The following is a 14707-nucleotide window of genomic DNA, read 5'->3' on the forward strand; positions in this document are numbered from 1 at the left end:
TCCTTATAGTTACTAGACATACCATAACCGAAACCGTATCCCTCTTTTGTAGAAATGTCCTTTTGCTTACAATTATATGGACCGCAGATCACGTCTACAAGGTGGTCGACAATAAAGAGCATGAGTAAAAGATGAGAAGGAGAAACAGGGGCTGATCTGAGCAGATGTCTTACCAACTATCGAGATTGCCCGATAGCTGACGAGAATGTTTGAAATGCTATAATATACACATCGGCTTTAAAGGGAATGGACACTATACCTATTCCAACAAACGGGACAGCACATTCGTGGCTCCAACAAAACAAATCGGTGAATTTTGAGGGAATTAACTATCTTAATCCGTGCGATCAATGGCGAGGTAAATTTACACTTCGAACAAATCGTTACAGCTTCTGTAAACTGAATTTAGCGTATGGAATGTTGAAGAATTATACAAAATGGATTTACCGTGTAACGTGACAATGGATTCGTAGGGCGCTTTCAGATTTTGCAAACGTAAAGGTAAAACACGCATGTGATGTTTAGTGTACACACACAAGTAGCATTACAAACTACAACGTCCGAGAATGTGAATTGGAATGTGGTATGATTTTGATAATGGATTAATTTTCTTGAAAACTGTACATGGAAACCTATGAAAAAAAATAACCGAAAAACTGATTGTGTAAAATAGTTTGAAAACTAAAGGATCGCTATTTATCATGACATACGAACCGTTGACAACCGGCGGACTTTGACGTCACATGCTAACAATAATAACCTTATTAACAGAGATGTTTTTACAAATTTGATACAAAGCGCACAATCAGCTTACACAAAATTAATGAACAATTATTTCAAGTAAGCTCCGCTGTGTTCACTGCATAAAAAGTGGGATGTTGGGGTTATAAAATTAGTATCTGATTTACTCAAACCAAATAGTAAGGACAGAGCTCAAACCATGCCCAAACGAGTGGTGTCAGGACACTTTGTACCTTTGCCACTTCGTACCCTGGACACTTCGTATCTTTTCAAGGTGCGAAGTGACTTTGGACACTTCGTACCTTGAACACTTCGTACCTTCTTACAAGACACTTCGTACCTTCTCACAATTATACACAATTCGTAGAGATTTAAAGGTTAAAACGGCCGGCCCGAAGTAACAGTGTAGTAGGGTCTGGAATTTTGTTTCTATATCCAGTCTCCACTATTCACCCATCTTTAGGAATATTTGGGTAAATTATGGAGACATTCCTACCACAACTTCCTACCACAACTTTTTCATTCGTTATGAAACAAACTAGTATATAATTTACTCAATGATTAACTATTCCTGTTGCCAGTTGGTAAACATAAGGGAAAAGTAGCAGTATACGGACAATTTTGCAAAGGGTAAAGTGGTGGCAGTTTAAGGACAATTTGCCAAGGGTCTCGGAACTTACCCTTGACTGTGCACTTGGACCACGGCTGTCAAACTGTAAACTCATTCTTCCCCTCATGCGTGGGTTGAACTCCGTAGCACTCGCCGACTCAAAGCCCCCGTCCGAGGGCCGTAGCCGCCCCGCGGTGGACAAGCGATGTGGGCTGGTCATCATTAAAGCAGCTATATCCGACATCGGAGTAAACTGCTCTACTTCTGCAGTTTCCATTTTATGGGTCCAAGCCTGAACTTCAGCAGGAGATTATTTCTTATCAGAGTAAATTTGTTGAGTGTAAAACTGGAGATAAAGTTTACGGCTCTGCAGATCTAGATAACATAATTCCGTAAAGTGGTAAAAAGGCACAAGTTTCTAGCTATCATCCATGTATATAACAGTGATACCCACCACTGCAATGGGATCTCTCGATTCACTTTACCTAATGCATTAATTAATTAATATCCAATCAGAACACGCCCATGCAGCTCCATCAGAGTGACGTCACATCCACGATCACGGGCAGTCGTTGACTTCATCAGTATTATCCGTTGTCATGGATTCCGGTAAGAGTGTTAAAAATCTCCAATACAAAAGTGCAGTGTGAAGATGTCAACAAGGGCAAAACGCAGTACTTGTATCATAAAAAAAAATACACTATGTCAATAACAACATAGTTGATCGGGTGTCAATATAGCAGTAGGTGCCATTTCCAGCAACAACTCCAAATTTATTGCAATTTAGTTTATCACACTACAGTCCGGGCAAGCACTCGATTCCTTGGCCAGCAGACCCCCGATGGTGGCACAGTTTCCGAAGTCCGGGTTACACCACAGAGCAAGGGTTACACCACGGTTGGTCTGGTCCTTGCTCATTACATGGTAACGAAGTATTTACGCCAAGATAACTTGATAACAAGTGTCATTACTTCATTCGAACGGTCAAGGTATATCCATTATAGCTTGTGGCAGTTGAAGTCAAATAGAGCAGTCAATAAAACCATAATCAGGTACCAGTTTTATCTGCGTGTTATTCGTAGTTAAGTCCAGTTCGCACTATGAACAGCAACAACAAGTTTTTAGAACGAGCAGCAGTGTTTTTTTTGTTTACGCATGCCTTTGTGATCACCATACCATAGCCCCATACACTGATTGTTCCCTATTGTTAACCCCACATGGCTGCTTTCCCATGTGGTTTGTATACAGTATTGTTAACCTAGAATAGCCGTAGGGGGGTCTTAATCCTGACGCTTTTCAAGGGCATTATGTGTATTGACGGGGCCTGACTAATTATTTGGACACGGTTCGACGACTGTTGTTTGTTGTCCTGGTTACACTGGCACTGAGCAAGTTGTTTTGGTGTTCGCTGTATTGGCAATACGGTGGGGTTCGAGGGCGTAATTTATTACGTAATTGAGAAACGAGTTTGAGCAAATGTTTTGGGAAAATGTCCTTGTTTTAGGTCGAGCACTTAAAGGCAGTGGACACTATTGGTAATTACTCAAAATAATTATTAGCATAAAACCTTACTTGGTAACGAGTAATGGGGAGAGGTTGGTAGTATACAACATTGTGAGAAACGGCTCCCTCTGAAGTGGAGTAGTTTTCGAGAAAGAAGTAATTTTCCACGAATTTGAATTCGAGACCTCAAGTTTAGAACTTGAGGTCTCAAAATCAACCATCTAAAGGCACGCAACTTTGTGTGACAACGAAAACTTCAACAACCAATTGAGCTCAAATTTTCACAGGTTTGTTATTGCATGCATATTTTGACATACACCACACGAGAAGACTGGTCTTTGACAACTACCAATAGTGTCCACTGTCTTTAAAGATATAACTTTAGTAACTACACTCACTGTACAAACAATGCTGAAGAATTTCAACACAATATCTTGACTATAGTGGACTAATGAATCTGAGCATGAGAAACGATTCGAATCAATTCAAATCTTCTGATGGTTGGTGTCCAATCGCGACTGCGTTGACAACAATTAATCAATGCCCCAAACATTTAGAGATGCTAGTCCGACTTGTCGCACACCTCACCCGAAAAAAAATGATGTTAAATGTTAAAACAGCTTTTCGACGACAAACATTATAGGGTTTCATTAAATCAAAAACTTGTTTAACGAAAAACGTGTGCTTGTATTTAACACGAGTTCCAAATTATTAAATAGACCTTATGCATTGACGTCGTCCAGCCGCCATCTTAGATGAAAACGGTGACGAAAAGAATCAAATCGCACAAATTTATGGGTGCGTTCGTTAAGCTTCCCTGGGTCGACCCCGGTGTGTGTGGCGGTTTTTTTTCCCAAGACGAACGTATGCAGATAATAACCCACGTTCGTTCTGGAAATAAAAACCGCCACACACCGGGGGTCGACCCAGGGAAGCTAAAGGAACGCGCCCAATGTGTACGCGCGACGCACATGTGCACAGGATTGGCCACTGGACCGCCTTTTGACCTCTAAGTGAGGGCGCCCTATCCTGAAATGAAGTCACGTGCTTTTAAGGTCTATACGAATAATGCGGTCGATACAAATTACCGCCAAGACTGTTTCATAAGTGTATAAAACAATGGTCACGCGAAACCTTGTCTCATTCGTGAAAGGTAACAATGGAGTACTACCAAAAGGTACCCACGATCATATCTCACAAGAGGGCGTCCTCACATAAAGTGGAAAGTTTATGTTGACAAGAGTGCACCACACTCGTCATTATCATCATCATCATGCGTTCGTTCGCAACAGAGATTCCATGCATAACGTCACGCCAGAGGTGTTTATCCCTCATCATGTTTGGAAGGTCCGCGATTTCAGACTCTACCGATCACGTCGATGTAGTTGAGTGGTCTAAGTCCTCTATTAGGGCACGGCATTCTCCAATGTAACACATTGTGTATGATCTGGGCCCAATTTCATGGCTCTGCTTAGCGTAAGCACAGAGTCGGCGCTTACGGAAGCAAGGAATTATGTGCTTACGGCAAGCCTATTTCGCGGGTTAGCGGCGAATTGTGGCTTCTGCGCGTGCGTACTCCACGTTACTAGGCACTCTACGCTTACAAGGCTAGCGCAAAAATTCGGCGCTTGCACGCAAGCGGGGAATCGTGTTCGTAAGCGCAGAATTCGGCGGTAAGCAGAGCCATGAAATTGGGCCCTGGTCTTTAAAGGAACACGTTGCCTTTGAAAAGCGTTTGTAACCGTTTGTTATAAAATGCACATGATAAGAAAGATAATTTAAAAGTAGAATATATTATCCACACAAGTTTCACTCGAAAGTGCGTGGTTTTCCTTTTACCTAGTCGACAAACACGGTCAGCCATTTATGGGAGTCAAATTTTTGACTCCCATAAATGACCGACCGTGTTAGTTCGCAAAGTAAAACGGAAAACCACGCAATTTCGAGGCAAATTTGTGTGGATCATTGTATTCTACTTTTACAACATCTTTCTAACAATAATTTGCATTTTATAACAAACTTTTCAAAGACCAACTCGACCGATCCAAGGCAACGTATTCCTTTAATTAGCACGAAATCAGTGACCAGCAAAGCGGATGTTGCGTTGAGCACGTAGCAGAGATTGGTGGAATATCTCCGTAGATCTGGGCCCAATTACATGGCTCTGCTTACCGTTAGCACAGAATCGGCGCTTGCGGAAGCAGGGAATTCTGTGCTCACGGCAAGGGTATTTCACGAGTAGCGGCGAATTTTGGCTTCTGCACGTGCGGACTTCAGGTTACTAGGCATTCTACGCTTAGAAGGCTAGCGCAGAAATTCAGGCGCTTGCACTTAATCGGGGATTTGCGATCGTAAGCGCAGAATTCGGCGGTAAGCAGAGCCATGAAATTGGGCCCAGCTTTGTTGTATTTGCTATGTTTGATTGCCAGATGTTATGAATCTTGTTGCAGGCATTCTAAAGCACCACGCTAAAATAGGCCAATGAAATACACCATCGTTTGTTGATCCGATGGTTGATATACAAAAGTTTGCTCGAACCATTATTTTGACACAGAAACTGTCCGATAAATTATTTTAAGCGGTAGCTTGTGACAAAGCAAGTAATATCTGCTTCCCAAGAGTCTTTACTAACTATTTATTGTTCAAAACCGGATCAAGTTTTCCATTTTTACAAGTTATTATAATGTATTCTGAACAACCAGACTATGTTGTATTGATTGACTTTGACATGAAATAAATGCATCTGAAATGAAATGAAACGAAATGAATAATATACTACTGGAAATAAAATTGGTAAATTAATCAATACACCACATATGAAAACACAATAGAATCAAATGAACCAATTGAATAAGTAATGGGCAAAATGTTCATACAACTTTATGTCCCGGAAAAGTCTGTTACAACTATTGGCGGCCCTCTTCGCTTTAACTTTAAAAAAAAACAATTGAAATATATTTTTATTGAAAATAAAAACTTGCTACATTTTAATTCATACACAGAACCAAATGTAATTATACGTTTTAATACTTGTAAAGTAAGTGTTAAACATAATTTTTAAGAAAAACCATCACTTTTAAGTAAGTAGTCCGTAATAGTGGTGAACGGCGTGATGTCCTTTGTCAGGAACTGTCGGTGCGATGATGCTTTCAGTGTAACCAAGTGGCGGCAGCAACAGTCATTAGTTGTACACCAGCCATTAGACTAAAAGCTAACGTGTAGTCTCCAGTAAGGTCGTAAATCAATCCACTGCCCACTGCCTTTAATGAATTAAGGCCCAGTGGCCAGGGGTAATAATGTTGGAAGCTCTTTGAGACGCCCTCCGGTCGTGAAAAGCGCTGTATAAAAACTGGTTATAATATTATAGGTTTTTCCGGCCAGTTACAGCAAAAATCCATTAATTTTAACTCCTGGGTCAATCAATTTCGTTTCAAAAATTATTACACTTTGAATCAGCATTCAAGAGTTAAAAGGAGTAATTCAATTTCAACAGTTAAGCATTCACTGGTCAAATTAAATCATTCAATTTCATCAGGCCGCAAGACTCATTCAATTTTGTTAAAGCCAGCAGCTAGAGCTGGTCAACCATTCATTTTCAATAATGGGCAAACATTTTCCAAATGTTTGCATTCAAATTAATATTCTTCGTTAGGCCTATGTGCTTATACTCATTCGTTGCTGCCTATGAGTAGTATGCAAGGCGTATATTACCTCCATTTTATAAGGAGGGTCATTACCCTCAGTCATGAGGGTCTTCGATCCACCCTAGCAGACTTTGGACCGGGTTGATCGATTGATGTGTATGGGGTGTACTTGTGTAGAAAAATGTTTTTGTTTTTTATGAATAAAGAATAAGAAGAAACAAAAAAACGTTTGTTTTGGTCTTGATTTGTATTTAATTTGTAGCAACTCAAAGTAGGAGAAAGGAAATTAAAGAGATATTTCTCGATACAAACAACCGTCCACACACACCCCTTGTTCAAGAGTGTACGAGTCCGGTAGTTTTATTGTAGTCTGCTGGGTTTTCTGCTCATAAAAGCACTTCGTGTACATGTATTGTGTTTGGAATTGAGGCATTGCGTTAGGTGTATTGTAGCGTTGACTAGGCTGAAGGTTGCAATGCAAAAGGCAGTGGACACTATTGGTAATTACTCAAAATAATTATTAGCATTAGCATAAACCCTTTCTTGGTGATCAGTAATGGGGAGAGATTGATGGTATAAAACATTGTGAGAAACGGCTCCCTCTGAAGTGCCATAGTTTTCGAGAGAGAAGTAATTTTCCACGAATTTGATTTCGAGACATTAAGTTTAGAACTTGAGGTCTCGAAATCAACCATCTAAACGCACACAACTTCGTGTGACAATGGTGTTTTTTTTTTTTTCATTATTATCTCGCAAGTTCGATGACAGATTGAGCTCAAATTTTCACAGGTTTGTTATTTTATGCATATGTTGAGGTACAACAACTGTGAAGGCTAGTCTTTGACAATTACCAATAGTGTCCACTGCCTTTAATGACACAAGAAGGTACAATCTGGCTTCCCTGTCCTCTGACCAGATTAACCGATCGGCCTGTCGGGGTGCTAATTTTGTTTTCCCCAAACGACATTGCAATGGTTTGGTGAAAGAGCAGGCCAATTTCATTATGACGTAATCTGACGGAAAGAGCCAATCACAGCGGCAAGGAAAACAAAAGTAGTGCAATGTCGTTTGGGGAAAAAGAAATCGCGGCCGGGGTCGCCAGCACTGCTCCGACGGGGAGTCGTGCTGGCGCCCCCTACCGGTCGATCGGCACCGCCGCTACAGTATCAATAGCGACCTTTCGATTTTCGGGACGGTAGCACACAGGACGGTAAACAATTCTAAGCGTTTTTGTTTTTGTTTTTTTTTCCCTGGGAAGATGAGGCTACTTATGTTGTGCAACTCCATTCAAGCGTTCATGCACTGACCGAGCTTTCGATTTCGCTCACGCTCCGGTCCTAATGTTAAGCTGTTTCGATTTGTAGCGCTGTGGACGGCCGGCCCCGGACGGACCATGGACCATATACATGTACCCAGGTCCTATATGCATGGAGATGCAATACAAGTACATGTAAACATTTAGAGGGTACTCTAGACACGCTTGGTTGGTTGCGCCCTAGCGGCCCATGTGAGAAAGAAGGTACATGTACAACACGTCCATTAATGCTTGGCCTCATCTTTCCTGGGAAACAAATACGCTAAAATGGATTACTGATTGTGTATGGGTGCGTTCGTTTAGCTCCCCTAGGTCGACCCCGGTGCGTGGCGGTTTTTTTACCAGGACGAACGTGGGTAATTATCTGCACACACTTCCCTGGGAAGCTAAACGAACGCACCCTATAACATAGATCAGTGTAAGGGAGCAGGAAAATCGATCGACGCATGCGCCAAACTGAAGTAGTCTCAGTCGTGTATTCTTATTCCTATTCTTATTCTTTATTTGGCCATTAAACAGTAACAGTATACAAGCAGACAGTATGTAAAATAAATAACATAAAAACAAAAGTAAAAATACAAAGCAAGACAAACAGTACGGCGCACAGGAAATTACAAAACAACCCTAGTGTGATGGCCAGGATCAACAAATGTATAATTAAACACTGTAGCTCGAAAGCCTGTTAAACCAGTCACATAGGGAGGCAAACTCACTATATATTATACTCTTTTTGGAAAAATGAAAATAATTTAAAGTAAATATAAATAATCTGTATACACAAAGCACCACTTGAAATAACAAAACCAAAAACAAACACCAGAAATTAGACAAGCAAATAAATAAATAAATAACCAAATTGTTAATTAAAAAATATAGATAAAAAGTATCAATAAATAAGTGAATAAATAGTTAGAAAGGTATATGTAACAAGAAATAAAGCAGAGATTGGGAACGCTATTTTGGTGAGCTGCTAGAAGCACCAAACACAGTTCCCCCATCTAGATGCTGAACAGGCTCGGATGAGAACTTCCGTAGATGTAGACCCCAAAACACATGTTTTCTATGTTCACAAAATACGGAAAATTAGCCATAGATTTTAAAAGAAGATTACAATGGGTGCGTTCGTTTAGCTTCCCTTGGTCATCCCCGGTAGGCCCCGGTGCGTTCGAATAGCTTTTGACGTCATTCCAGGGGATCACCTGGGTGAGCCCCCAGTGCCCTGCTTGTCGAGTGGGTCACTTGGGGTGACCTGAGGTGCATGCGGTCACCACGAGAGGGCGAGTGAGTACCGCGGGGTAGACCCAGGGGGAAGCTAATCGAACGCACCCTGTTTGAGAAAGCTGACGTATGCGGTTAATTACATCACGTGTCACCTAAGTGTCGTTACCAGTGTTGGAGGTCTCCCCCTCGACACTATGGTCTTGATCTCGATTTGTTGGTTCTTGGTGTTGGTCTTGGACATGCTGGGCCCAATTTCATGGCTCTGCTTACCGCCGAATTCTGCGCTTACGATCGCGATTCCCCGCTTATACGTGCAAGCGCCGAATTTCTGCGCTAGCCCAGTTAGCGTAGAATGCCTAGGAAAGTGAAGTACGCACGCGCAGAAGCCCAAATTCGCCGCTTACCCGTGAAGTACGCTTGCCGTAAGCACAGAATTCCCTGCTTCCGTAAGCGCCGATTCGGTGCTTACGGTAAGCAGAGCCATTAAATTGGGCCCTGGTTTTGGTCTTTGTCTTGGTCTCGGGTGTACCGGTCTTGACTACAACACTGCTTATAACAACAAGTTATACAATTATTATAAGACCGAACATGTTCAAGTTTTATTTATTGTAAGACAACAATGTTAGCCGAGTTAATTTTTCTTTTCTTTTTTATTTTTGTTCATACTCGACAAATCATAACTCCAAAATCACGTAATATTTTATTTGTGTAATAATTGGATGTTTTCAATGGATGTTTACAATCCCTACGTTATTTGAGGTCAATATTTCACAATTCACCAATTCATCCGATCATAATTTGATGACAGCACTCACAGATATTATTTTGTTCATGTTATTGTATGTCTAGTTTGGTGTTTGGATTTGTTAGTATTATTTGTTCGATTAAGGATAAATCTTTATTTGATTCTGACTAAGGAACAAGTGTGTGTTTTCTTTTCAGATTCGGTATATCAAGTATTTATACAAAATGATTTAACTATATATATTTATAATTAGAAGAAAATAGAGAGCAAACAATTATTACTGACACATCTTTTATAAATAAATCTAATACTTCACTTTATAGGAACACGTTGCAATGGATCGGTCGAGTTGGTATGGTCTTTGAAAAGCGTCTGTAACCGTTTGCTATAAAATTGACATGGTTAGAAAGATGTTGTAAAAGTAGAATACAATGATCTACACAAATATGCCTCAAAATTGCGTGGTTTTCGTTTTACCTCGTCGACTAACACGGCCGGCCATTTATGGGAGTCAAAAAGTTGACTCCCATAATGGCCGACCGTGTTGATTCGCCACGTAAAATGAAAACCGTGCATTTTTGAGCGATACTTGTGTGGATCATTATATTCTACTTTTAAAACATCTTTCCAACCATATGCGTTTCATAACAAACGGTTTCAAACGCTTTTTATAGACCAACTCGTCCGATCCAAGGCAACGTGTTCCTATAACCCCCGGGGAAGCAGTGCTCCTGACTAGCACCCCGGACAAAGATGTCTTCAAAATAAAGAAACCGTCAATACATATAGCTATAGAAAGCTCAGTTGGTAAACCGTTGCACGGTCGTTGGTTCAATTCCCGATGTTTTCTTTGTTCAACCCTAAATCATTAACTAAAACACTTAAACATTTAAAAAATTAACTAAATGAGAAATTGATTAGTATTACTTGACAATTTGTCCGTTCTATAATTGAATGTATTTAAATGTTTAACTTTGATTAATGTTGTATTCGACCTCATTAAAGCCATTGGACACTTTCTGAACGGAACCAAAATTAAAAGTTCACAGATTTACAAATAACTTACAGGGTTGACAGAAGGTAATGGTGACAGACTTCCCTTGAAATATTATTCCATGAAATACTTTACTTTTTGAGAAATTCTTATAATAATTATCATGATTCTCGATATCGAGAATAACGGATTTATTTAAACACATGTCATGACACGGCGAAACGTGCGGAAACAAGGGTGGGTTTTCCCGTTATTTTCTCCCGACTCCGATGACCGATTGAGCCTAAACTTACACAGGTTTGTTATTTTATTTATAAGTTGTGATACACGACGTGTGGGCCTTTGGACAATACTGTTTACCGAAAGTGTCCAATGGCTTTAAAGCTATGCGGCAATGAAACCTAAGGGTATAAGCCTACTGTAGGTTTGCGATTGCTTCAAAGACACAAATTCCAAATTAGATTTTAAAATTCCACTTGTATACATGACTACAATATGTCACACATTTTACGAAGTTAATGAGTCACTGTTTTTGAAACCACGGACTACGTATAACTACGTAATCCTCTCATACTGTTGATTAATAATGAAAAGTGATTCATAACGACACGCGTTTTTATTTCGTTTTTACTAGAAAATCTTCAATTACAATTAAATGCTGCGTTATTTCATAAGAAAGAACAATAGTATCATTATCGCCTCCCACATATATTTAAACTAATCTAATAAATTTTTTGAAATGAAACCTCAACATCGAACCGATGATTGGGTGATCTTACTTTCCAAAAGAATATTGACCCAATTCTACGGTGGCTGATCTCCGCCAACAAATAAACACCTTTTCAAATAGGGCGTTATAACGCCGTAATTTAGGGCGTTATAACGCCGTAAAATTAGGGCGTTATAACGCCCTATTTCTCAATTAGGGCGTTATAACGCCCTAAATTACGGCGTTGTAACGCCGTAATTTAGGGCGTTATAACGCCGTATAGGGCGTTATTACGCTTTAATAGGGCGTTATAACGCCGTAAAATAGGGCGTTATAACGCCGTAGTTTAGGGCGTTATACTGAAACAGTATTTATTTGTTGGCGGAGATCAGCCACCGTACAATTCACCTGACGTCATCATCAGAATAACCTTGGAACCGCCATTCTGGTGGGCAATGTCACTGCGAGTATTCAGTGCGCATTAACATTTAGGCGACGCGGCGTTCACACGTAAAACTTTTGCCCAGCAAAAATTGTGAGCGTAGCACAGTCGCCGCACGTGACGTGCGATGAAGGGGTAAATTTATTTTTAAATTCATTAACAACCTTTAATTGTGGAGGTATTTCCTTGGTAAAACAAAAATCCGCGCATATTCCACAAAATATTACCCAATCATTTTCAATAAGTTAAACACAATGTGACCCGCTCTGTGAAAATGATGTAGACAATTTTAAGAATTGAGTAATATGCATGGCTGGAAAGAACACACCAGCAGCAGTAATTTGGTATGTGTCTAAGCTTTGGGGTGTATCGCGTTGCTGGGTTACTCCCGTTTAAAGTTAGCCACTACATTATTTTTTGTGAAAAACGAATTACAAGTAAAATGATATTTTAAACTACCATTATGTGCAAAAGGATACAAATTAGACATAAGTATGATCACAAAATCGTTGTATTAATAGCTTTACTGCCTAAAAGTAAGTGTTCTGCAGGTTAACCATGCATTTAAAGATCTTAAAAAGAAAAGAAGAAAAAAAAAACATTTTCACAGAGTGGTTCACAATTTTCCTCACCGATGACAGGTTGAGGAAAATAACAATAGTTTGGTTTTAAGGAAATGTTTAGGGCGTCTGGTGAATCAATTCCAGTGATGGTATTTATAGTTGACACACAAATTCCCCTTTATTGGTTTCTTAGCTTAGAGTGGATTGAAATCATCAATACATGGCTCAGTGAAAATAAGTTCAGCTTCTAAAGCAGAGTAAGTACGAAACCTCACACACCAGCTGGGTTGAGGTGGAGATGTAACGTCAAAGGTCAGTGTAGACTCTTGCACCCCTTGGACTGCCACCTCGAAGCGACTGTTATCGTAAGTGATCACGACTGGTACTCCGACGCAGTTTACGCCATACATGCTCTTAAAGTTCGCCCATCCTTGATAGGAGGATTCTCGTTTGTAGATGTAAGCAGACCCAGAGGTCAGATCTGCATCAAAGGTAATCACAGGAAATAAATTACAACGTACTTAAGGATCATTAATTTTATCAACATTGTGAACAATATCAAACGAACATAATTTAGGCTCGTGAATTTGTCCTTGTTTATGTATACGTATACATGTAATATCATATCAAAGGCCCGGTCCCACTGCAGCGATAACGAGAACGATAAAGATAAAAACGCAAAGAGGACGCATTCCTTTGGTTGAATAAGCAAATTCTGCCAAGAGCAATTCAACCATTTTCGTTATCACTGCTGTGTGACTCGGCCTTAAAGGAACACGTTGCCTTGGATCGGTCGAGTTGGTCTTTGAAAAGCGTTTTGTGACCGTTTATTATAAAATGCATACGGTTAGAAAGATGATGTAAAAGTAGAATACAATGATCCACACAAATATGCCTCGAAATTGCGTGTTTTTTTTTTTTAATCGTCCAATATCACGGTCGGCCATTTATGGAAGTCAAAATTTTGACTTCCATAAATGGCCGACCGTGATAGTTCGCGACGTAAAAAGAAAACCGTGCAATTTTGAGAGATACTTGTGTGGATCATTATATTCTATTTTTAAAACATCTTTCCAACCATATGCATTTCATAACAAACGGTTTCAAACGATTTTTATATACCAACTCGTCCGATCCATAGCAACGTGTTCCTTTAACGTTTGTTTATGTTTACAGTTGAAAATAATCTAACTGCAGATTTCGTGATGAATGCAGCTTTGTTTTAGCCTCTTTTATTTTTATTGTATTAACTTTGTTTTTGTTTGAGCGTGTGATCTGTGTTTTTACTTACCAACTTTGTACAGAGCTTCTTCGATACCAGGACCATCGGGGGAAAAGTACACATGTACATAACCACCAATGCTGATGAATGTGAACTCAATACGCAATGGTGACTTCATAAGCAGCTGAAGTTCCATGTCCCCATCAAACCGATGCGTGTTCTGAGCGCAGAGTGAAGCTCCCTGAACTGCCGTTCCTAAAGTAAAGGAGAGCAATACAGCCATGATGATAAATAAATCGCCGAGATTATTACAAAAACACCGTTGATCGGAAACTCAGAATTTTACAATTATTTCCAGCGTCGCAGTTTCAGTTGACCTTTCATCTAACAAGAGCCCTGTATCTTAGTGTAGACATCGAAAAGTGTTGATTTTCTTTTACGCATTTATTTTGGGCTTATATCGGGTGATTGGGCAAAGAAGTGATACAGTACTGACTTTTACAGCATTTGAATGGAAGTATAATTTGTATTGTTTCGCTGTCTATAAGGATTGCTTCTGCTGTACAAATATATATATATGGTTTATGGTTTATTTATTTAAAAATGTCATCGCAGCATTCCGCTGAATTGCGACATAATTCACAATCGTTAAAAATTTTACAAAAACTATTAAAAGCTTTACAATAGAAAATACACATTGAAAATAGTGTAGCGGCGGTGCCGATCGACCGGTTGGGGGCGCCAGCACGACTCCCCTTCGGAGCACTGCTTTTGGCCCAAGCCGGTCGATTTGTGAGTCTGCTCGCCAGAGAGGGCGCTCTCTGGCTTAGGCCTTCTCTCTCGTGTAGTTTCAGTGAATTGTTGAGTGTTATTAAAGCTCCGAAACGATGACAGAATAGCCAGTTAATTGTACCTTTCTTGTGTCATTAAACTGTGTCACTGCAACCCCCGGTCGACGCTACAATATGATAAAAATCCCCAAAACAAAGGCCTGGCAG

The 14707-nt window shown here is 40.0% G+C and overlaps 1 protein-coding gene across 2 annotated transcripts in view; it reads right to left on the reverse strand.

Annotated features, from left to right (window-relative positions):
- LOC139942864 (NACHT domain- and WD repeat-containing protein 1-like) overlaps window positions 1–2458 on the reverse strand; it is a 54628-nt gene extending 52170 nt beyond the window's left edge. For both annotated transcript variants that reach the window (XM_071939661.1, XM_071939660.1), the window contains exon 1: window positions 1422–2458. In XM_071939661.1, coding sequence (XP_071795762.1) covers window positions 1422–1628 — 207 coding nt within the window. In that variant the 5' untranslated portion in view covers window positions 1629–2458. The remainder of the gene's footprint in view (window positions 1–1421) is intronic.
- Between the last annotated feature and the right edge of the window lie 12249 nt (window positions 2459–14707).

The sequence above is a fragment of the Asterias amurensis genome, chromosome 10 (genome assembly GCF_032118995.1).
Source record: "Asterias amurensis chromosome 10, ASM3211899v1".
Lineage (NCBI taxonomy): Eukaryota > Metazoa > Echinodermata > Asteroidea > Forcipulatida > Asteriidae > Asterias > Asterias amurensis.